The sequence below is a fragment of the Asparagus officinalis genome, chromosome 7 (genome assembly GCF_001876935.1).
Source record: "Asparagus officinalis chromosome 7, Aspof.V1, whole genome shotgun sequence".
Taxonomy (NCBI): domain Eukaryota; kingdom Viridiplantae; phylum Streptophyta; class Magnoliopsida; order Asparagales; family Asparagaceae; genus Asparagus; species Asparagus officinalis.
In genome coordinates, this window is record NC_033800.1 from 4,898,069 (window position 1) to 4,922,515 (window position 24,447).

Sequence of the window (24,447 nt, forward strand, 5' to 3'; positions counted from 1 at the left end):
AACTCTGCCAAAATCACCCTGCAACTACATAGGATTCTGAATCTCGTGTAGTTTAATAGTTGAAATCAAACTACACGGGATTCAAAATCTCGTGCAGTTTGCTACAATACGAAACTCCAGCTTGTTGTAGTGCTAAACCACAGAGGATTTAGAATCCTGTGTAGTTTAGTGTTTTGCTAAACTACGCAGAATTATCAATCCCGTGTAGTTTTTTGCACATATTTAGCATTTTCGGCCAGGTGGCTGAAATTAAGTCGAAAATGCTAAATAAATTTCAAATATGGTCGAAAATGAAATTTTGTCCTATTTTAAATAGAGGGCATATGTCCAACATGTGTATTGATAGTGACAATGTATGATATGTTTCTCACACGGGCATTGACTTTATGATAGAAATGTCACTACACAGCTTCTAGCAGCCAAGCCAACCCCGGTTGATTGCAAAGTTGTCAATGGCCATCTTGTTAAGAGTGATGTGTGTTTCTGGGGACTTATAGTTCATCGTATAATAAAGAAATAAAGAACTCTAGTATGTGTAGCTTAGCAACTTTAGATGATTATTATTTGTGATTCTTCATACCTATGATTTGTAATTGCATTTTACTTTAGTGTAGACTCGAGATTATTATACCTGTTGTCAGATAAATTCACCCAAAAAAACAACTTATCAGCAATTATTATATTATTATTACTATTATTTTTGGTTTACTTCTTGGTGTTTTATCATTATGTGTGGTCCCATGATTTTTTCCCCTTTACCTTTGGAATATGAGTTAATTTGCTTTCATAATCTATTGACCAGGATTCAGTACTATTGATCTCTTTGATATATTTAAGAGCATCCATGTTTGTGTTTTGTACCATTAGCGTATGTAGAATAGATGATGATGCAGGTTATTAGTTAAGCATTTGCTCAAGTTAATTGCTTTTCTCAAGTGTTAGGGTGGAGGTTGGTGCAGTACTGTAGATTCATGTTCTTCTCGCCAAGAGACACCATTAGGGTCTTCACACTACATGCCACGACAAGCTCTCTTTGTTGGCATTTTAAGCCAATCCTCATCTCTAAACCCTGGTAAGCAATCGTTGGAGTTCTTTGGCTAAGTTTGTCAGATTGTTTTTTGTTCTAAGACTTATCTCTCTTCTCTGTATTTATTTTTAACCAGTGTTATTCTTTGTAAGTCATCGTGGTAGCACTGCTGCATACCTTTATTCCTAGGTTGCAGAACAAAATGGTGTCCCAGTGAGAATATAGCCATTTTTCTATTCCTTACCTTTTCTCTGTTCTTGTGAGTTATCTCGGTAAAGACTGATCACATTTGCTCTCATAAACACCTTTTAAAATTTGTCAGGAGGGATAAATGAGACACTGAGTTAAGATCTTTTCAGTATACTGATTCACTAAATCAGCTAGGGATAAACAGAATTTGTCTTATCTTTATGGAATAACTAGAATATCATAATGTTTAACCTTTTTCCATCTCTTCACAGTTTGTCATCCTGATACTTCCCCTTTTTGGAGAATATAGTCGCTGGTCATCTGATTTACCGTTGAACATCAATAAAAATGTCAAGTTATTTAACTTGGACATTTTTAACCGACTTTAACAAAATAAGGAAAGCAGTAGTTGCAACCCCTCTAAATGAGAAATTAAACTTTTCTATATCGACTAGAACGTTGCATGGCATTAGGTATCTCCAGTAGATTTGCTGTTGCGAGTCAATACTGATTGATTTTATTTGGTGATTTGTAGTTGTTTGCTTACCTTCACATATTTAAGAATGGTCTTATTGATGCCATGGATTAGGTTGAGGGTAGCATGTCTTTTGCATCATACCTTGGTATAGTATAGACAGTAAACGTTAGAATTAAATAAGAGCTATCCATTGTAAGAATCTATTTTGGTTATAGAGGGATATTCATGCCCTCCTTTAATCTTCCACCAACCTTGAGCTGTTTGTGCTTGGTGTCTTGATTTCTCATTACTACTAAACATCAGTTATCCTCTAGTTCTGAATGAATGATTAAGAACATAAGTTCTTTGTATTTGTCACAACTTACAAGAATGTTATATGGCATTAGAAGTGGAGAAAGGGTTAAGTATGTACCCTGTTAAGTTCTCAGAGCTAATCATGGTTTGATATTCAATCATCTTTTGTTATTATTAAATATTTTCTGATTCCCATATAATCATTATAAAAATCTATTTTGGTTATGGAGGGACTATCATGCCCTCCTTTAATCTTCCACCAACCTTGAGCTGTCTGCACTTGGTGTCTTGATTTATCGTTTCTACTAAACATCAGTTAACCTCTAGTTCTGAATGAATGATTAAGAGCATAAATTCTTGGTATCTGTCAACTTACAAGAATGTTCTATGGCATTAGAAGTGAAGAAACGGTTAATTATGTATCTGAAGTTGTCAGAGCTAATCATGGTTTGATATTCAACCATCTTTTAATATTATTAAAGCTTTTCTGATTCCCATATTTTATTATATTCTTCAGATTTCTATAACTGGAACAGAGTCAAGATACGGTATTGTGATGGTGGATCTTTTTCTGGCGACACAATGGTTCAAGCAAAGGTAGATATAGTGGGTGTTTGCCTTCTGAGTCACTATAGTTGGCGGTTCATTTTGCAATCTACATCTATAACTTAATTTTAGTGAATAATAAAAGCAGCAAAGTGTTCTGGGCTGACTTTTACTTGATGTCATATAGAATGGAAGGAAGCTCTTCTTCAAAGGCCAGCGGATTTGGGAAGCAATCATTGATGAACTATTATCAGAAGGACTTGGAAAGTCTAAGCAGGTTATTGCTTTATAATTAAATGATTATGGTGGAATGCTTTTGCATATTATAATATATACATGCATCACCGACCACCAAGAAATATCAGTAAAATCTGAGGCTGGCTTCTAATCCAGCAAAACATCTTTGCTGTGAACCTGGTGGTTTTGTCTTCCCAGTGGCTAGTTATGTATCATATCTTGAACTTAGTCAAACGCGAATACATATTTTGAAAATGCCCTTTAGAATTAATGAAAGTATCATATATTTCAAATTTTAATAATATTTACACTAGCCATTTAATTGACTGAGAGCAATTATTTCATCCCTGCCCTATGTCATTAATCATATATGTAATTTTGTATGATAATTTCTGTAATTTTGAATTTTTGTCCCATAACAAATGCAAGATACGCAGTCCATTATTCATGACACAACATGTTAACCAGGCCATTGTTGCGATTACTGTTAATACTATTCATATATCTAGCTGAGTTTACACCAAATTCTTGCATGGAACTCCTAATTCATAACATACAATTGCTAATGTGGCGTGAACACATTGAGTCAGACGTGATCAAATTTTCCAGTTTGCAGGCTTTTCTTACAGGATGCTCTGCTGGTGGTCTTGCAACTTTCATACATTGTGACAATTTTCGTGCACTCATGCCTAAGGGGGCCAATGTTAAATGCCTTGCGGACGCCGGCTTTTTCCTTGATGAGTATGTTTTTTTTAATGATTTCTACAATTTTACATTTCCATTTGCACCTTTCCACTATTAAATTACAGTCATGCAAACTGAGCAAAGTACAATATTATAACATATCATATCATGCTCCTTATAAAAGAACGAGTTTGAGAAAAACTTTTCATAGTCAATATTACCCTTAGCTCTTTTGGATATTACCTTCTAATCTTATCCTAATCAATAATATATCAATTTTTTTGAAGGTAAAATCTTTAACCAAAAATTGATATGGAAAGAAATCAAACAATAAAACTACTTCTCTATCATATTAAAAGATGACATGTGTCCAACTAACTCTATCTTCCTAAGAATTCTCACTAAATTAAAACTATTCATATCCATAGTTTAAAAATTCTATCTATAAAAGAGTAGAAAATTTTAACAATCAGATCTTTGTTAATTCTAAACAATTTTTAACTATCTACAATTACAAAATCTAAAAAATATCATGTGTTCCTCCTTAATTACTTTAAAAACTTAAATTTTAGTAAATATCTCATAACTTTGAATTGAGCACTAAATTTCTAAATATTTACAACTCTCACTAAATTCTTAGTAAATTTGATAATTTCAAAAAATATCCAGAACATTTTGATTTTTCGCACTTAGCCTTCATAATGGAAAAATTAACCCTCAAGCACAGTATATACCCCTCAAATCATTCTTATTTACAAATGATCCTATTCGTTTACAAACAATTCTAAAAAATTTTACACTGACTAAAATTAACCTTCAAACACAATACTTACTCATCAAATCATTCTTATTTACAAATTATACCATAAATTTACAAACAATCCTAAAAAATATAAATTTTTTACAAATAGCTATCTTAAAAATCTAAAATTATAAATAACACGTAGAAAAATTTGAAAGCTACAAACAACTCCCTTTAAATTCCCAAAATTATAGAAAAGTCATTGACAAATCGGGATAATAAAAACAAACCCATGAAAAAAATTAAAAAAACATATAGCCCCCTATAAAGTATTAAATTATAAAAAATCCTTAAAAATCTAAAAATTAAAAAAGGCCCTTAAAATTCTAAAATTATAAATGGCCAACAAAAAGTGCATAAATTGCAAACAACCTCTTTAAAAAATCCAAAAAGTACAAACAACCCCTTTAAAATTTGAAGTTTACAAATGACCATTAAAAATTCAAAAAAACACATGAAAAATATAAAACTATAAGAAACCCTATAAAAAGCAGAAAATGACAAACAACACCTTGAATTAGAAAATTACAAAATAGAAACCCTATAAAAATTACAAAACTAAAAAGCAGAAAATTACAAACAATCCCTAAAAATCTAAAAAATCATAAACAAACCCTTAAATTAGAAAATTACAAAATAATACAAAGAAAAATATAAAACTCAAAAAAATATAAACAAAACAAACAACCCCCTAGAAAAATCTAGAATTAGATACATCCCCCTTTAACATCCAAAAATTAAGATCAACACCTTGAAAATTCCAATAATTACAAACAAACCTTTGGAAAAATCTAAAAATGATATACATCCGTTATTTTGGGTTTTTACAAAACTTTATTAGGGGTTAAGTAAAAAAAATATAAAACTTATTGGTTGTTAGGGTGTATTTTTGTTATTTGACTATACATAAACTAATGATGTTAATTTTGCGAGTTTTTTGCTAAAAGTTATTGGAGGTTTAGTGAGAGTATTAAAGATATTGGAGATTTAGTTCCAAATACTAAACTTATTGAAGATTCAGTGAAATTTAACCATTTGTTAATTTTGAGGGTTTGCTGAAATTGCAAAAAACCTCTAAAAATCTAAAAAAAATGAAAAAAGACTCTTAACATTCTAAACTTATAAATGACCCCCAAAAATTAATAAATTACAACTAAAAAGTATAAACAACCTTTTAAATTTTAAAAATTACAACCAACTCCCTAAAAATTTAAAATTTCAAACAAACAGTCGAAAATATGAAAATTATGAAAAAAACTCCATAAAAGGTAGAAATATTATAAATAACACTCTAAAACTTGAAAATTGCAAAGAGCTCCTTAAAAATCTCAAAAATAGTAAACATACCCTTTAAATTAGAAAATTGAAAAGAAACCCCGAGAAAATTAAAAAGCCCCAAAAAATATAAAGTACAAATAACCCCCAAAAAATCTAAAATTAGAAACAAACTCCTTTAAAATTTAAACATTACAATCAACCTCTTGAAAAATTTCAATAACTTTAGCAATCTTTAAAAATATTAGATAATATAAACATATAGTATTTGTGGTTTTTTGCTAAAAACTAATGGGGATTAAGTGAAAAGCGTAAAAGTTGTTGGGTTATTGGGTTTTATTTTGGTTATTTGACTATACATGAACTAATGATGTTAATTTTTAGGTTTTTCTACTAAAAGTGATTGGGGGCTTAGTGAGAGTTTTAAAATGTTTAGGATTTAGTTCCAAACACCAAAAACTCATTCGAGGTTTAATAAATTTACCCCTTTTTTCATTTTGGAGTTTTTAATATATACCTCCTAAATTGTAGGTATTTTTAAATGTGTCTGCAAATCACAATAATCATAAATTTGCCTCTAAAATCATTTTATTAGAAATTCCCCCTGAATCCATTGCTTTTAGCGGGGTTTCTTAATAAAGTTTTAAGTTAAAGGGTTTTTAATAACCTCTAAACTTTACGAGGTCTCCTAATATTTTCAAATTTATTCAGGTTATTTAATTATCGTTTAAAGTTAAGGGGATATATCATACTCCTTTTAAAAGCACGAGTTCTAGAAAAGCTTTCCATGACCAATATTATCCTTCACTATTTAAATATTTTATTTAAATTTTAATTTATCCTAATTCTAAATATATCTAATACCTATAACTCAACAATTTAAAAAAATAAGATTAATAAAATACGTGAAACACTATTTTGAATTTTCCACTTGTATTTTACTCTCTTAATGCTAATTAAATCTTATACTAATCCTACGTGAACTATCTATAGCTCAATAATTTAAAAACAATAAGATTAATAAATTAGCTAACATATTATGATACATGAAATATTATAAAAACCCAAAAAGTTTCAAAAATTACACAAAAGACCCTTAAAATTATAGAAAACACCCTAAGTTTTCAAATGTTAAACAAAAATGAAATCTGGAAATTAAAAATAGTCCCCAAAGAGTTTAAAATTTTCAATTAACACCTTAACATTTTAAAAATTATAGAAACAACCTCAAAATTTTAAATTCTAAAAAAGCACCATGAAATTCTAGAATATTAAAACTTACAAACAACATAGATGAATTCAAGGGATTAACATCAGTCACTTAAAAATTTAAAATTTTTAAAAACCTCGAAGTTATAAAAATTGCAAAAACTCCTTTAAAAGTTTAAAATCGCAAAAAATCCTGAAATTCTTATAACCAGTGCACATCAAATCTAGAAATTATTCAAGGAAATAAACCCAAAATTCAGAAATGTTCATGAATCACTTTCATTAACATTGACAAAAGACATCTATCAAAGAAGCACGCACTGAGTTCCCCTTGAAGAACATTTTGGACAATTTTATCTGAATTAAAGAAGCGTTCTCCATGAAAGATACAATAAAAATTAGTAAGTATTTATAAATTTTTATATTTTATTCTTGAAACATTAAAGAAATCATAAAATTAATATAAAATTACATACAAATAATCTTGTGATAGAAACTAAAGTGAAGTTCTTAATCAACTATGTTGCAAAATATAACAAGTGAGATAAGGAGAGAGAAATCACTATAATGGAAAAAAGATATACACATGATACTTATTTACAATAGCATAAGTTAAAAAATTAAAATCGACCTTTTACTTTTTCCTATATAGTGGCAGGACTCTACATATAACTTTATTTGGAGATATGACTACCAACGAATGATCATTTATTAAAGACACTCAAAGATAAACATGTAATAGCACTATCAAATTTCAAGATATTTAAATATGAATATGACATATTTCATTACTAAAATTCTTATTAAATGTTACTAAACATAAAATTCACTTTATATCTATCTCATATTTGTAGGGAAGATATACATGTCATCGTAAATTGTGTCAACAATATATATATCAACCCAAAGATACAACTTACTGAAAAAATAAGAGATTAGTAAGTAAACCAAGCAAATATTCATATAACACAATAAAGAAAAAGTATTATATTTTAAAACTAATATGTTGGGCTCATTCAGAATAAACTGTCAAAGTAAAAGCGTCTCCATTAAGATTCTTTACAAATACAACATAAATTCAGATTACTGATATATGCAATCATCACAACATTCAAAAAAGATAATCTTACAAGATCTACTCTAAAATTCACACAATTAAACCTAAAAATAGTTTACTAATATATAGGCACACTATTACACCTATAATGCAAAGATCACTACTATTTACAATAGAGTTGAGCCGCGGTTCTACGCTTACAAAGACTAACAAAAAGACGGATGGAGATGTTAATAAGAGTGCCCAAATGATAAATGTCACAGAATAGTCGATGATATAGTATCAAAATTAAGTAATATCTCTTTTTTATGAAATAAACATATTAAAAGCAAATATTAATATTGACAATAAAAAATACAGTTACTTAGTTCAGATCTTCATGGAAAATAACACAAATAAAGCAAAAGTAACATTATTTGATAGCAGAAACTCTTATAGGATGCGCAATAGAAAAATTCATTATAAAAAGAAAAAAGATGTAACTCTCAATCTTATTTAAGTAATAAATTAGAAATACAAAATTTTTATATATATAAAATTAACATTTATTCTCATTGAAATAAAAAAGTAATCGAAGTCCGTATTTTCAGAAGTTTGTATTGAACATCAGAAGTACTTTGTGATGTAAGATAAGAAGATAAAAGATGAACAAACTAAGATAACAGCACAAGAAATCTAGCTCCAGCATGATGTCACGATCAATGTAGACGATGAAGAGAACTTTAGAATTGCCTAGGAAGAAGATAAATGTGGAGAAAGATTGATCTCGACTAAATAAAAAAAACGAAACAGAATGAATAAAAGACATTATTGCTTTCTGAATATTTTATAGAATAGTTTAATTTTTTTGAGTAAAATAAGGAATCTTTAGAAGGGATTTTTTATGAAGTTTTTTTAGTACTTTTATATACTTATATGGATGTTTTTATTATATAAAAGTGCACTAGAGTTAGCAATAATCTTTAGTTTATGATTTTTTTAACGAAGTCTATCAATGAATAGTAATGAATTTCACACTTTAATTTCGTTCTAGACCATTTTTAATCAATCATCTTGGCTTATTGGATTTAATTATTCATATTTCTTTTATAACGCCATTTTTTCAAGTGTTTTTCACTTTCACAACATTATATTTTCAAGTCAAGCTTGGTTTCATGTCGGTCTAAATAAAATAAAAACTCAAATTGGCTTTGTATTACATTTGTTTCCTATCAATTTAATTATCAACACGAAAATTTAAATTCGGTGTAACGCATTCAAACAAACATCAAAGAAAAAAATAATTATAATGCTAAAGTCTAGAGTCATAAGAGAGTAAAAATTATCAAAATGGAACCGATGAACAAATTTTAGTAAGGAAAGAAATCAAAACCACTTAATTGTGGTATTTAACCACATGCATTGCACGTGCATAAAACCTAGTACTAATAATATATATGAGTTTTTGTCTTCAGACCCAAAGGTTTACCTTGTATTATGTTTAAACCCAAATACTTTTCTTGGTATCTTTTAAACTTGTTCATCTTTATGTATTTATCTTTAAACCCAAATTCTCAAATGTACTACATACTTATGTGGTTCCCTCCAAACTTAAAAAAAAAATCCAAGTTTACCCCTCTCTCTTTTTCTCATTTAATTCTCTCTCTCACCTCCTTCACTATTTTATTTCCTTCAACTCTCATAAATCCATTAAATACTCTTCAACTCCATTAATGCCTAAGGTTTAAATACTAAATTCTGGTGGGATTCATCTCTTTTTTGTATTTAAGATATAAATTATCCTAATTCCTCAACTATGAATTTTGTACCATAAATCCACATAAGCATTTGGGACAATTATAACATTAATTCATTATTTTTCTTCATCATAATTTGTCACATGACTATTCATGATTCATCATGATTGTTTATTACAACTAGTATAATGCACGTGCTTTGGACATGAACGTATAAGTTTTAAGTTTTGAATTTTTTATTGAATAGTAAAACTATGTGTTAATAAATAAAATTGTATAATAAGATTGCTTAAAAAGTAATGTATGAATTAATTATTATTGTGTGGTTATCGTAATTGAATGTTTTTCTTATAATGATCGCCCAATCTAACCTTTTTTAAATAAGTTTCCCAAATCTAAAATTGTTATTAAATAAAACTGCAAATTCTATAAGTTCTCTTAAATATGCCCATCTAATTTGAAAGTTGTTAACTTAACTCTTTAAGTTAAATTAGCTGCATCAATTTTGCTAGTTTTTTCGTAATGTTCCTGTAGACATATAAAAATGACTATAGGTATGAATATACCTATCTAAGTCAAAGGAGATCATCCAAAGCCAAAAGAAGCAAAGAAACATGTGAAACAACATAGAAGAACAATATGAACACCCGCGATAAAGAACACTGACGCGCATAGGCGCGGCAGTGGAAGGTGCTGTGTAGATAAACAGAGTGGCGCGCCTATGGGAAGTTATAGAGATCTTCGATAGCTTTCCAACGCATCTTGGATCACCTCATTCCGATAACGGACGAGGAAGTTAGAGCCAAAATACCCGAGAGGTCGCAAATTGCCTCGGAGATGCGCGGCAGTGATGACTGCCGCGGCAATAGCGCGGCACTGTACACTGCCGCGGCAGTAAACAGAGTGATGCACCAAAAGGGAGTTGTAGATATCTTCGTTAGTTTTCCAACGCATCTTGGATCACCTCATTCCGACATCGGACGAGGAAGTTAGAGCCAAAATACCCGAGAGGTCGCAAACTGCCTCGGAGGTGCGCGGCAGTGATGACTGCCGCGGCAATAGCGCGGCACTGTACACTGTCGCGACAGTAAACAGAGTGAAGCGCCAATGTGAAGTTGTAGATCTCTTCGTTAGCTTTCCAACGCATCTTGGATCACCTTATTCCGACATCGGACGAGGAAGTTAGAGCCAAAATACCCGAGACAGCGCGAACCACGGTAATATATTGCACATTTAAGCCATGATATGATCCAAATCTGAAGAATCTCAAAAGACAAAAGTTGTATATCTCTTCGTCAGCTTTCCAACACATCTTGGATCACCTCATTCCGATATCGGATGAGGAAGTTAGAGCCAAAATACCCGGAAGGTGCGAACAGTCTCGGAGGTGCGCGACAGACTTCACTGTCTCGGCCATAGAGTTGGTTACAACACGTTTTTTGACGGTTTTTTGACTTCATAACTACTTGAGATCAACCATAAACGTGGAGAGATGGTTACAAACTGAAAGGAGACCCACTAACATCATAAAAGCATGGTATTTAGGTAGTGGGACAATGGTTACAAAAGGGGGGCTGATTAGAGAGCATCCAAGAGGGGAAAGGGCTGATTAGAGAGCATCCAAGAGAGGGACGGCAGTTTAGAGCAGAGAGCCTTGAGTTTTGGTGAATTAGAGCAAGAGAGAGAGTCTTCCTTCTTCACAAATATCCTCAAGAAGCTTTTGGTGATTCCTAGAGATCTAAGCTCTGACTTGATCTTTAGAAGAGTGAACATCTTACATCGATAAGATATTCGCTTCAAATTCTTACTTCGATAAACGAAGGAAGAATCATTAAACCCCTCACGGTTCAATCAGAATCTGTGATTTGGTGGTCCACGAGTCAAAGCGCTCCCGGCACAGGCAAAGATCCCACGCAAGCAGCGATCCAAACAACGATCCTGCGTTTGTTTCTAAAAAGTTGTAATTTTCCTTTTGTTGTGTAAAAGAAGTCTTATAAAAAGACTATTTCTTTTGAATTTATTATAATCGACCGAAGATATAATGAATTCCACAACGAAACCAACTTTTGACGATTCGCATTGTCAAACCTTTAAACAGTTAGGACCAAAGACAAAAACTCCTCTCGAATTCCTTCCATGAACAGAAGGTCCAACAAATTTAAAGCTTAAACGATCAAACCTTTAAATCAGTTAAGGATCGTCTCAAGTCCTCGCGATTGTCAAACATTTAAACAATTTGTTGACCAAGCCAAAATCCCCTCTCGATCGTCCATGAACGGAGGTCACAAATTGAACGATCAAACCTTTAAACAGTTAGGATGCGTATCAAACCGGCCACATGGTCAAACCTTTAAACTAGTTAGGACCAAAAACCACAAATCGCCATCTCCTCGATTCCTTCCATGAACGAGAGGTCCACACAATTGAACGATCAAACTATAACAGTTAGGATCGTCTCAAATTCCCATTGGTCAAACCTTTAAACAGTTAGGACCAAGACAAAATCTCGCTCTCGATTCCTTCCATGAACGAGAGGTCACGAAATTGAAACAAAAAAAGAAATCTATTGATCAAATCTTTAATATGGTTTAGGATGCGTCTCAAAATCTCGCCAGTTGCTTGGTCAAACCTTTACTACAGTTATGGACCACAACCCAAAACCTCCTTTTGATTCATTTTTGCAAACAAAAAGATCCCCTTTTGAGTTGAATAGTCAAACCATTATGACACGTTAGGAATTATTCAAACCAATCTAGATTCCTAATGGAATCCCAACTTTGAGTTTCTATTTGCACCAGGAGATAGAATATAAAAATTCTTCTCCTCTCTCAATTTTGGGTTTTATCTACTACCCAACAAAACAAGAGACCGAAGGAGATAGAATATAAAATTAATCGCTATCGCGATTCTGGTTTATCTCTACCACAAAAAAGAGACAAGGAGATAGAATATAAAATTCTTACCCTCGCGATTTCGGGTTTACTCTGCCTACCAACAAACAAAGAGACCAGGAGAATAGAATATAAAATTCTTACTCTCCATCATCGGTTCTATCTCTACCACAAAAAGAGCCCAAGGAGATAGAAAATCAAAATTCTTCCTCTCCAGTGTTAGGATTCATCTTTTCACCCCAAAAAGACGTACGCCATCAACATTTCCAAAATCCATGTTTGAATGCATGCGGGACTTTATCTCGATTCCTTATTAGAGATAAGGCCTACGCCTAATACGAACGCGTTGCCGGGTGTCCGTTCCAGAGCGAAAAACGACCAGCCTATGTATTCAACATCAATAGCACCAAGTCTAAGAGAGTTATTCTTTTAGCAACAACGTTAACATCAGAACCGGACTTAAACAATCTGCATGCTAGCCCGATTCCCAAACGGGAATCGTAAAGGCTCATCAAACCGCGTTGATGGCCTGAGGAGTTTGCAAAACCTATAAATACGATAATCACATGACGGCACGCAGCTTCATTAGTTGGTCTCGTGACTTGAGTATACAACAAAACTCAGGGATAACAATCGCATACCTCAGATGAACCGACGCTGAATAATTGTCCTGCAGTCTCGATACTCCAAGACCGTCATGCTCGCAACGTCTTAAGAGCTTAAAACTGTGTAGACTCCAGTCAAACACAGCCGAGGATAAACTGTGTTAACGCCTGTCAACGCGCGCAAATGATTTTCGCCAAAATAAAGCTAAGGAAAAAAGTCCAATGATGATCTGCGAAGGATTCAATTGCGATCCAGATATGAATTCCTAATGAAGAAACTAGTTCAAATCAGTCAAACGATAAGAACTAATTCAGCAAATTCAAAACATCAGTTTCAGTCTCAAGACTTCGAATAAACGGTCAGCGATAAACGCAGCACCCGAAGAATTTTAGCTATTCAACAAAAGCACTAGTAGACTAAAAGATAAAGAAAGTCCAGAAGTTGAAGCCATTCACAGGTCCTTACATACGGTCTCTTCACTAAACTACTGAAGGATTGCAAATAAGACTTATGCTTAAATCCAAAGTGTCCCAGACTCCTGCTAATAAAAGAATGAGTCTGAGATAACTTTGGAGGGGGTATATACCAACAGACGATAGGATTTTCCGGCAATCATACCGATGAATCGTACTATCAAGCTGTGGGTTTGAATAAATTTCGAAAGAGAATTATTCGAGAAATAAGCTCTCATTGTTCCTGTGCGCGACTCGTTAAAGCAGCATTATCAGAATGTGACTGTTTCAAACGAGAAGTCATCCCACGAAGAGTCTCGGTATTCCACAGTCTTTTCACCGAAATGTCGAAGCCTAAGCCGAGACATTTCCGCAAGAGAAAATCAGCTGCACAAGATGATGAATTCCCTGAAGTCACCATCAACGTGGCTGATAAAAGAAAGTCTAAGCGGCATTCAAGTGACTCAAATCCTGACTTTTCCCCGAGAGGAAAAGTCAATCTGAGAATTGATCAAAGGCTGTCTCGACTCCAATTAGGAGCCATCAGACGCAGAGATTACAAAAGAATGCAAGAAGGAATGTCCTCGGAGGATGAATTCTCGGACACTTGTTCTGCAATCGCTTCTGATGATACAATGTCTAGCACGGGACAAACCAGAGAAGTACTCACGATCACCTCTGATCAATTTGCTCAAATGCTTCAAGAAGCTCTAGCGAAGCAACGTGAAGAAATCAGAGCTGAAATGAAGACAGAGATGAAGTTAGCTATTCAACAAATGAGAGAGTTGCTAACTCAACAACCTCAACCTCCTGAGTCCAGTCAGCGAGCTAAATCCAGCCGTCACACTCAGAATATGGCAGATGATAGTGATCCAGAAGTGGATGAAGTCATTATGGCTGATACACCTCCCAATAGCAATAACGCTGGGGGTGGTTTAGCACATCCTCCCAATAACGATATTAGGGATGGTTCAATAGCACCTCTCACAGGGGGTGGTCTAACTCGTTCTCCACAACGTTCTTCGAATGAAGACATAGACGATGACGGGAAAATAAAAGAGCTTGAAAACAAAGTAAACGCTTTGATGACGGCTCAAGAAGTGAAGAAGACGGGTATTCCATGTCCCTATCCAAGGGAATGGGATTCAATACCATATCCGGCAAAGTTCAATCTGATTAACTTCACACCGTTCGAGTTCACCGATTCAGCATCTAATTTATTTTAAGGTCTCATTTGGGCATGATTTCTGGAAACGAGGCTTTAATGGTCCGGTCATTCGTTGGCACCCTTCGTGGGTCCGCCTTCGATTGGTACCGACGGCTTAAGCCAGGGAGCATCAATTGTTGGGATGACATGGAAAGTTTGTTCCTCAGCAACTTCTTCGAGGAAGACACCGAAGTGTCAATCGGAACCCTTTTGGATGAGAAACAAAAAGACGGAGAGTCAGTCGATAATTTTGTCAAACGCTTCCGTAACAAAGCAATGAATTGCAGAGATCCTATTACAGAGGAGTTTATCCTGCAAACATGTCACAATAATCTCTCCATCGATGTTCTGGAAGCCCTGGGGGTCGTACCATCCAAAACTTGGAAAGAGTTAAACAAGCTGAGCACTTTCTTAAAAGAAAGAAAGCTGAGAGAGGCCAACCAATGACATCTGCAATCGTTGAGAATGCGACTCTCGATCCGAGGTTTCAAAAGGAATATTCTTTCGAAGATGATGAAGCTCCAGCCATCTTGGAATACCTCCTCGCCAATGACAAAATCGAGCTACCACCTATTAAAGATCAGGATGGAGCTAAGAGGATTACGGATCCAAACTACTGTGCGTACCACAGAAGGGTTCTTCATCCCACTGAGATTTGCTTCGGACTCAAAAATAAAATCCAAGCATTAATTGACTCCGGCGTCATAATGGCGAAACAAGCCAAATAAAGACGACCACCTACTCCATTGGGTACACGAGTATAAACTGTTTTCCCTGACTCCGATAAGTATACGAGTATAAACTGCTTCTCCATCTCACTCCGAAGAGTATATGAGTATAAACTGCTCCTCGATATTCCAACATGTATATGAGTCTAAACTATTTCCTTTCTTTCACGGGAAGTTCCTTGAGAGCGCTATGCATAGTACTCTTAAGGATAACCCGATCATGCAGCTGAATATAATGATAAACCCAGTTTTATAAGAAAAGCTGGGGGTGGATGGTTCATGTAACGGGAATTCCCGAAAGAATACTATATGTAAATTTTCTTAGGGATAACCCGATCATTACAAACAAAGTGATAAACACTACATCCCCATGATGATTTTCGAATACTCTTTTGCTGAGATGAGATTCGATCACTTTTTTAGATCAATCTTCCCTCCAAAAACTCATATTTGGTCAAACCTTTAAACAGTTAGGACCAAAGCCAAAATCCCCTCTCGATTCCTTCCATGAACGAGAGGTCCACAAATTGAAAGATCAAACCTTTAAACAGTTAGGATCGTCTCAAATTCCCATTTGGTCAAACCTTTAAACAGTTAGGACCAAAGCCAAAATCCCCTCTCGATTCCTTCCATGAACGAGAGGTCCACAAATTAAACGATCAAACCTTTAAACAGTTAGGATCGTCTCAAGTCTCCATTTGGTCAAACATTTAAACAGTTAGGACCAAGGCCAAAATCCCCTCTCGATTCGTTCCATGAACGAGAGGTCCACAAATTGAACGATCAAACCTTTAAACAGTTAGGATCGTCTCAAAACCCTATTTGGTCAAACCTTTAAACAGTTAGGACAGGAGATAGAATATAAAATTCTTCCTCTCCATCATCGGGTTCATCTCTACCAACAAACAAGAGACCAGGAGATAGAATATAAAATTCTTCCTCTCCATCATTGGGTTTATCTCTACCAACAAACAAGAGATCAGGAGATAGAATATAAAATTCTTCCTCTCCATCATCGGGTTCATCTCTACCAACAAACAAGAGACCAGGAGATAGAATATAAAATTCTTCCTCTCCATCATCGGGTTTATCTCTACCAACAAACAAGAGACCAGGAGATAGAATATAAAATTCTTCCTCTCCATCATCGGGTTTATCTCTACCAACAAACAAGAGACCAGGAGATAGAATATAAAATTCTTCCTCTCCGATTTCGGGTTTATCTCTACCAACAAACAAGAGACCAGGAGATAGAATATAAAATTCTTCCTCTCCATCATCGGGTTCATCTCTACCAACAAAAAAGAGACCAGGAGATAGAAAATAAAATTCTTCCTCTCCAGTGTTAGGTTCATCTTTTCACCAAAAAGACGTAACCCATCAACATTTCCAAATCCATGTTTGATGCATGGGGGACTTTATCTCGATTCCTTATTAGAGATAAGCCTACGCCTAATACGCGTTGCCGGGTGGTCCGTTCCCGCGAAAACGACCAAGCCTATGTATTCAACATCATAGCACCAAGTCTAAGAGAGTTTATTCTTTTAGCACAACGTTACATGCAGAACGGACTTAAACAATCTGCATGCTAGCCCGATTCAAACGGTAATCGGTAAAGGCTCATCAAACCCGTTGATGGCTGAGGGGTTGCCAAAAATCCTATAAATACGATAATCACAGACGCATCAAAAGGCTCATCAAACCCGTTGATGGCTGAGGGTTTGCCAAAAATCCTATAAATACGATAATCACTGACGCACCAGCTTCATTAGTTGGTCTCGTGACTTGAGTATTCGACAAACTCAGGATAAAATCCATACCTACAGATGAACCGACCTGAATAATTGGTCCTGCAGTCTCGATACTCAAGACCGTCATGCTCCAACGTCTTAAGAGCTTAAACTGTGTAGACTCCAGTAAACACACGAGGATAAACTGTGTTAACGCCTGTCAACGCGCCAATGATTTTCGCCAAAATAAAGCTAAGGAAAAAAGTCCAATGGATGATCTCGAAGGATTCAATTGCGATCCAGATATGAATTCCTAATGAAGAAAACTAGTTCAACATCAGTTCAACGATAAGAACTAATTCACAAATCAAAACATCAGTTTCAGTTCAAGACTTCGATAACGGTCAAGCGATAAACGCAGCACCGGAAGAATTTTAGCTATTCAACAAAGCACTGAGTAGACTAAAAGATAAAGAAGTCAAGAGTTGAAGCCATTCACAGGTCCTTTTACACGGTCTTCTCAACTAAATACTGAAGGGATTGCAAATAAGACTTATCTTATCCAAAGTGTCCCAGACTCCTCTATAAAAGAATGAGTCTGAGATACTTTGGAGGGGGTATCTGTAGACATATAAAAATGACTATAGGTATGAATATACCTATCTAAGTCAAAGGAGATCATCCAAAGCCAAAAGAAGCAAAGAAACATGTGAAACAACATAGAAGAACAATATGAACACCCACGATAAAGAACACTGACGCGCATAGGCGCGGCAGTGGAAGGTGCTGTGTAGATAAACAGAGTGGCGCGCCTATGGGAAGTTATAGAGATCTTCGATAGCTTTCCAACGCATCTTGGATCACCTCATTCCGATAACGGACGAGGAAGTTAGAGCCAAAATACCCGAGAGGTCGCAAATTGCCTCGGAGATGCGCGGCAGTGATGACTGCCGCGGCAATAGCGCGGCACTGTACACTGCCGCGGCAGTAAACAGAGTGATGCACCAATGGGAATTTGTATATCTCTTCGTTAGTTTTCCAACGCATCTTGGATCACCTCATTCCGACATCGGACGAGGAAGTTAGAGCCAAAATACCCGAGAGGTCGCAAACTGCCTCGGAGGTGCGCGGCAGTGATGACTGCCGCGGCAATAGCGCGGCACTGTACACTGTCGCGACAGTAAACAGAGTGAAGCGCCAATGTGAAGTTGTAGATCTCTTCGTTAGCTTTCCAACGCATCTTGGATCACCTTATTCCGACATCGGACGAGGAAGTTAGAGCCAAAATACCCGAGAGGTCGCGAACGGTCTCGGAGGTGCGCGGCAGCAGCGACTGTCACGGAAATGTATTGCACATTTAAGCCATGATATGATCCAAATCTGAAGAATCTCAAAAGACAAAAGTTGTATATCTCTTCGTCAGCTTTCCAACACATCTTGGATCACCTCATTCCGATATCGGATGAGGAAGTTAGAGCCAAAATACCCGGAAGGTGCGAACAGTCTCGGAGGTGCGCGACAGACTTCACTGTCTCGGCCATAGAGTTGGTTACAACACGTTTTTTGACGGTTTTTTGACTTCATAACTACTTGAGATCAACCATAAACGTGGGGAGATGGTTACAAACTGAAAGGAGACCTACTAACATCATAAAAGCATGGTATTTAGGTAGTGGGACAATGGTTACAAAAGGGGGGCTGATTAGAGAGCATCCAAGAGGGGAAAGGGCTGATTAGAGAGCATCCAAGAGAGGGACGGCAGTTTAGAGCAGAGAGCCTTGAGTTTTGGTGAATTAGAGCAAGAGAGAGAGTCTTCCTTCTTCACAAACATCCTCAAGAAGCTTCTAGCGAGTCCTAGAGATCTAAGCTCAGACTTGATCTTTGGAAGAGTGAACATCTTACATCGATAAGATATTCGCTTCAAATTCTTACTTCGATAAATGAAGGAAGAATCATTAAACCCCTCACGGTTCAATCAGAATCTGTGATTTGGTGGTCCACGAGTCAAAGCGCTCCCGGCACAGGCAAAGATCCCACGCAAGCAGCGATCCAAACAATGATCCTGCGTTTGTTTCTCAAGAGTTGTAATTTTCCTTTTGTTGTGTAAAAGAAGTCTTATAAAAAGACTATTTCTTTGAATTTGTTGTAATCGACCGAAGATATAATGAATTCCATAACAAAGTCAACTTTTGACGCAAACAGTTCCCAAAATAGTTACACTTAATACTTGCAACATATTACAATAGTTACTTCTCATTATAATTCTTTAATAGTGTAAATTACACTAAACCCTTAGGCCTCGTTTGGTACGCGGAATGGGGTGGGAATGGAATGGTCATTCTCACTTCTCATTCCTTCCTACCAAACACATCCTCTTTTTTAAAGTTGGAATGTTCATTCTCACTTCTTATCAATTCCCAATTTATATGGGAATGAGCATTCCCAATGAAATGATAGGGAATGAGCATTCCCACTTAAATAAGAATCAATAAAATATACAATTTTAAAATACGTCCATTCTCACTTCATTTTATAAATTACACCCAAACGTGAGAATGAGAATGGCCATTCTATTCTCACATTAAATCCATTTCATTCATTCTTCCATTCCATTCTCATTTGAATCCATTCTCGCGTACCAAACGAGGCGTTATGAACTTTCAGCCACTACAAACTTTCAAAATCACACTAAACCCTTAATGACTTTTTTGTTTCAAAGAAAACCCCCAATAACTTTCTAAATTTTGCAAATAACCCCTATAAATTAGAATAAAAAATATCATTAAAATACATTTTGAAAGTTATTAGTGGTTTAGTGTAATTTATCTGAAAGATATTGGGGGCTTTCTACCAAAGTTATTAGGGGTTTTGTGTGAGTTTGAAAGTTCATAGGATCTATTTATTACAAAATGCTTAAAATTCATGGGAATTTATTGTAATTTACCTTATTTAATATTATACTTTCTAGTTTAAGTAACACTATTAAAATAATTATACTATCTATCTATTTCCTAGTTAAAATTCATGGGGGTTTACTGTAATTTACCATATTTAATATTATAATTCCTAGTTTAAGTAATACTATTAAAATATTTATACTATCTATATATTATAAAATATTTATCTAATTTAATTTTTTTTAAATTATGCTCTTAAATAATTTGGTACTACAAATATTTTTTAAAATTTTTATTATACTATCATTAACAATTAATAGTACTATTATTAATATTAAATAATTTTTTGTAAAAAGGTTAGTTTTCAATCATTACCAAGTATAGATTATTCAATATCATGTAATAATCTTTGAGAAAATACTCTAAAAATAATATTAAATTATTTATTTAATAATATAATACTAAATGAATATTGTAATTCATAATTTATGTGATATTATTAAAATTATTACACTATTTATGTGATTAAATATTTATTCTATTTATTTTATTGCCCATTGAATTATAGTATAATTCTCAATAGTATTTAGTAATATATTATTCTATTTATACTATTATTTTAATTTTTTTATTATAATTCATAAATAATTATTATAATAATTTAATTGGTTACTACTAATAATTGTGTATAGTTATTTTATAAATTATTTTATTATATTATTTTTAGACAATTAATAGTTATAATATTATTGATAATTATAATTACTTAGGAATGTGAGGAGGTGCATAATTAATAAGAGGTTATATTAATTTAATGAAAGATTAATTAGAGATAATAGCATGGTTAGAATTTATCAAAATTTGGAAGGGTAAAAAAGAACATTAAAATTTTTAACATCCCAATCCTCTTTTTATAGTAGTATAGATTAATAACAATTAACAATACTAAAAAATTAAAATATTGATTTCAATTTCAGAATTTTAATTTTAATTTTATGATTCTGATTTTAATTTGTGTGCGACCAAATTTCATATTTAAATTTTCTTTGAGTTGACTACTTTTGATAATAATTTGCACATTTTATTTTCTTTTGTGACAAGCAGATATTGATGATTAATTGTACTGTGCATTAATGGATTTTTAGAAAAAGTAATAACTTCTTTAAATTGAATGTGAAGGAGATTTACAATTATTTAGTGGTTATGGTGCAAATTCTAATTGCTGGTAGCGCAAGCACACTTGATTAACTTGTAAAGTCCCACACACAGAAGAAGTTTTTGTGCGTTTATACGATGATGACAATGTGTTGATATATTACTGTAATACTATTGATATGTCTGGTCTAATTTTCTTTGGTCTAATTATATATTAATGCGTTTATATGACGATGACAAGGTCATGATGTATTAATGTAATATGATTGATATGTCTGATCTAATTTCCTTTGGTCTAGTTATATATTAATGTGTTTATCTGTTATGCTTTCAATAATACCGCTACACTTGTATTTATCTTGCTACACATTCAGAAATACCAGCAATACCTGCTATACTTTCAAAAATATCGACTATACTTTCAGCAATTCCTGCTACACTTGTGTTTTATCCTGCTACACTTGTGTCTTTTCCTGCTATACTTTCAGTGTTATCTTTCAGCAATAACTGCTAAACTTTCAAAAATACATTATACACTTTGAGCAATTCCTGTTATATTTTTAGTAATATCTGCTATATTTTCAGAAGTACGTGCTACACTTTGATCAATGCCTACTGCATTTGTGTTGTCCTGTTATGCTCTTAAAAATACTTGCTATAGTTGTGTTTTTTTCCTGCTACACTTTTAAGTGTTTTCATGTTATACTTTCGTGTTTATAGGTACAAATAATAGTACTTGGGTTTAAAAATAAATAAGAGTAAAACTTCGGGTATAAAGGCAAAAACCCTTTTTTAATAAATTTTTTAAGGGAAATGATAATATTAGTTACTGATTAGTTATTTAATTGCTATTTATTTGTTGTTAAGATAATTATGGGAGTTAAATATAATATTATGGCTCAAGACGGTGAAAGTTGATGTCGGTTATANAGCCATAAACAAAAATTATTGTTAGTTAAGGCAATTCATCCACTCAGTGATGATCTTGTGTAGATATCTTGGATACAACGTGTAGGCTCTTTGTACTTGGATTCGTTTGGTTGGTTGTGGGCTCCACAGTCCACACTATTGAGGTTCCGTTAATTTGTTTGGTAGCTTAAGTTAGGCTCTTTTTATTTCAAGAGTTGGGGAATAAAGAAGAAAACAACTTTTCAAAACTGGAGGAGGAAATAGTTCCTGGGTGGTTCTAGAATTGAGAGAGAGGGAGAGAGAGTTGAGGTGGATCAATTCTAATGATACGAGTCATCGAACGAGCACTTTTGATCGCAGAATTATCAAATGTGTAGATGAGAAGAAAACAATAGGAACACACAAGACAATTCAATTGGCGAAGAAAAATACCTTCTCTAGATTATGAAGAATAAAAGATTACAAAATCTCTCTCACAATCTCTTTAAAATAAAGAACAACTTCTCTATCCTCATTAAACTCTAATCTCTTGATTAGAATCTCTCCTCTGATAATCTGATTTTTAGAAACCCTAAATAATCCCTATTTATAGGTTAAACAACGTGGGTGGTAAAGTGGTAAATACCCAAGTCAAACCCAACTAGAATTCGTCCCAAAACATAATCCAAATTGGCCCAGGAAAACCTTGGCGGTCGACGGACCAGAAATAGGTTTTCAGACCCTGTAAGGTATTCGTTTTCGGTCGACCGACAATGAGCGATCGGTCGATCGGTTTTGCTTTCGCGGTCGACCGATGTCATCTCTTAAATCGACTGGCCAGGGCCTGATTCTCCAGCTTCCTGATTTCCTCTGTTTTTATGCTTTTGACCGTTTTCGCCGCCACCAACGGTTTCGCTCACGATTCTATTCTCAAGCTACCATGAGAATCATCTATCCTCAAGCTCCCATGAGGATCGTTAAGCTCCCGAAGCAAGGAAGAAGATACACCCGTATCATGGCTCCCCCCTTAGGAACTTGAACTCTCGTTCAAGTTAGAACTTCAGCTGGGGAAACTCTTAAGCTCCTCCTTCCCTATTGAACTATTTGACTTTGCTAGGAGCCTGACCTTGACGTCCAATCAGAAATAACTCCTTCGTCCCCCGTCTAGTCGTAGTCACCTTTCGTTCCAAATTGTAATCCTCTTTCAGTGGCTCTTCATAAAGCTTAATGAACACCGAGACAAACTTCTTACTTGCATTCACTAGCATCTTTGTTCGGTTCATCGTCACTAAGTTTGTCTCCTTTGGAAGAGATGCCGAACGAAATATGAACTTCTCACCGTCTTTGGTGAATGTGTACTTCTGAGCCCGTCTTTCGTAGATTGCGTATCTATGCCACAAATACGGATTGCCCAGTATAACCTGATAAACATCCAATAGAACTACGTCGCACGTGACCTCGTCAATATACGACTCGTGGAGTGTAAATCTGAAAGTATATTGATTAACCACACTCAGTCCCGTCTTCTTCTGAATCCACCCCAATGGATAGGGCTTTGCATGCTTGACTGTCTTCAGACCCAGCTTCTGAACCAAGACCTTGGATATCAAATTCTTCTAACTGTCTGAATCAATTATGGCATCAACCAAGCTGGTCTTCACCTGCAACTTAAAAACAAAGAGTTGCTCTCTAGGGTCTTTATCCTCCTTCGCGGCTTGTTTTCATGCTATAAGGTTAAGGCTGTTGGGTTCTGTCATCCATGAGACTTCTTTCGGACCTTATGCTATCACGTATGTCTTTTTCTCCCTCTTCTTCAACCCTTTTAGTTTGAGATGAGGATACTTCTCCCAACACTGATCAATAATATGTCATGTCTACTCGCAATGACTACAAATCAATCCTGTTTTCCCTGGATCATCCTTCTTTTTTTTCTTAGGTTGGGAACCACTAGACTCGCCTCCAGCTTGCTTAGCTTCTTCCTTCGTCTCGTTGCTCTTCTTTTGTTTGCCCTTAATGGCAATAGCCTTCACGCTCGTCTCTGTAATCAACTTAACCATGAACAGCTTCATCTCATTCCGGATATATTCGTTCAGACCCGTCATATACTTCATGAAAATAGAGTACTCGTCCGTTGCGATGTTAAGGGCCATCGTCTGCTGCTGGAACTCCGTGGTGTATTCTTAAACAGTTTGATTGAACCTTTGGCGCGAGCCGTACCACTTGTACCAACGCTCTTCAAGAAAACCCACCGGGTAGAACTGCTTCCTCAGTAGCTCCTTGAACTTGTTCCATGATACCGCTTTCTTCTACTGCTTGCAGTAGGATTTCCATCACATCAATACGTGTCCGGATAGCTTCA

General features: G+C 34.6%; 1 protein-coding gene across 4 annotated transcripts in view; it reads left to right on the plus strand.

Moving 5' to 3' along the window:
- The window catches only part of LOC109848984 (pectin acetylesterase 5-like), a 37,732-nt gene that overhangs the window by 5,374 nt on the left and 7,911 nt on the right, over window positions 1-24,447 (plus strand). For 3 of the 4 annotated variants that reach the window (XR_002248962.1, XM_020418741.1, XM_020418740.1), the window contains exons 3-6: window positions 943-1,072; window positions 2,506-2,585; window positions 2,722-2,811; window positions 3,388-3,512. Coding sequence is in view for 3 of the 4 variants with exons in the window: in XM_020418741.1 (XP_020274330.1) it covers window positions 943-1,072; window positions 2,506-2,585; window positions 2,722-2,811; window positions 3,388-3,512 (425 nt within the window). In the remaining variant the exon portion in view is untranslated. Of the gene's footprint in view, window positions 1-936; window positions 1,073-2,505; window positions 2,586-2,721; window positions 2,812-3,387; window positions 3,513-24,447 lie in introns of all 4 variants that reach the window. The other variant, XM_020418742.1, reaches the window with a different exon arrangement.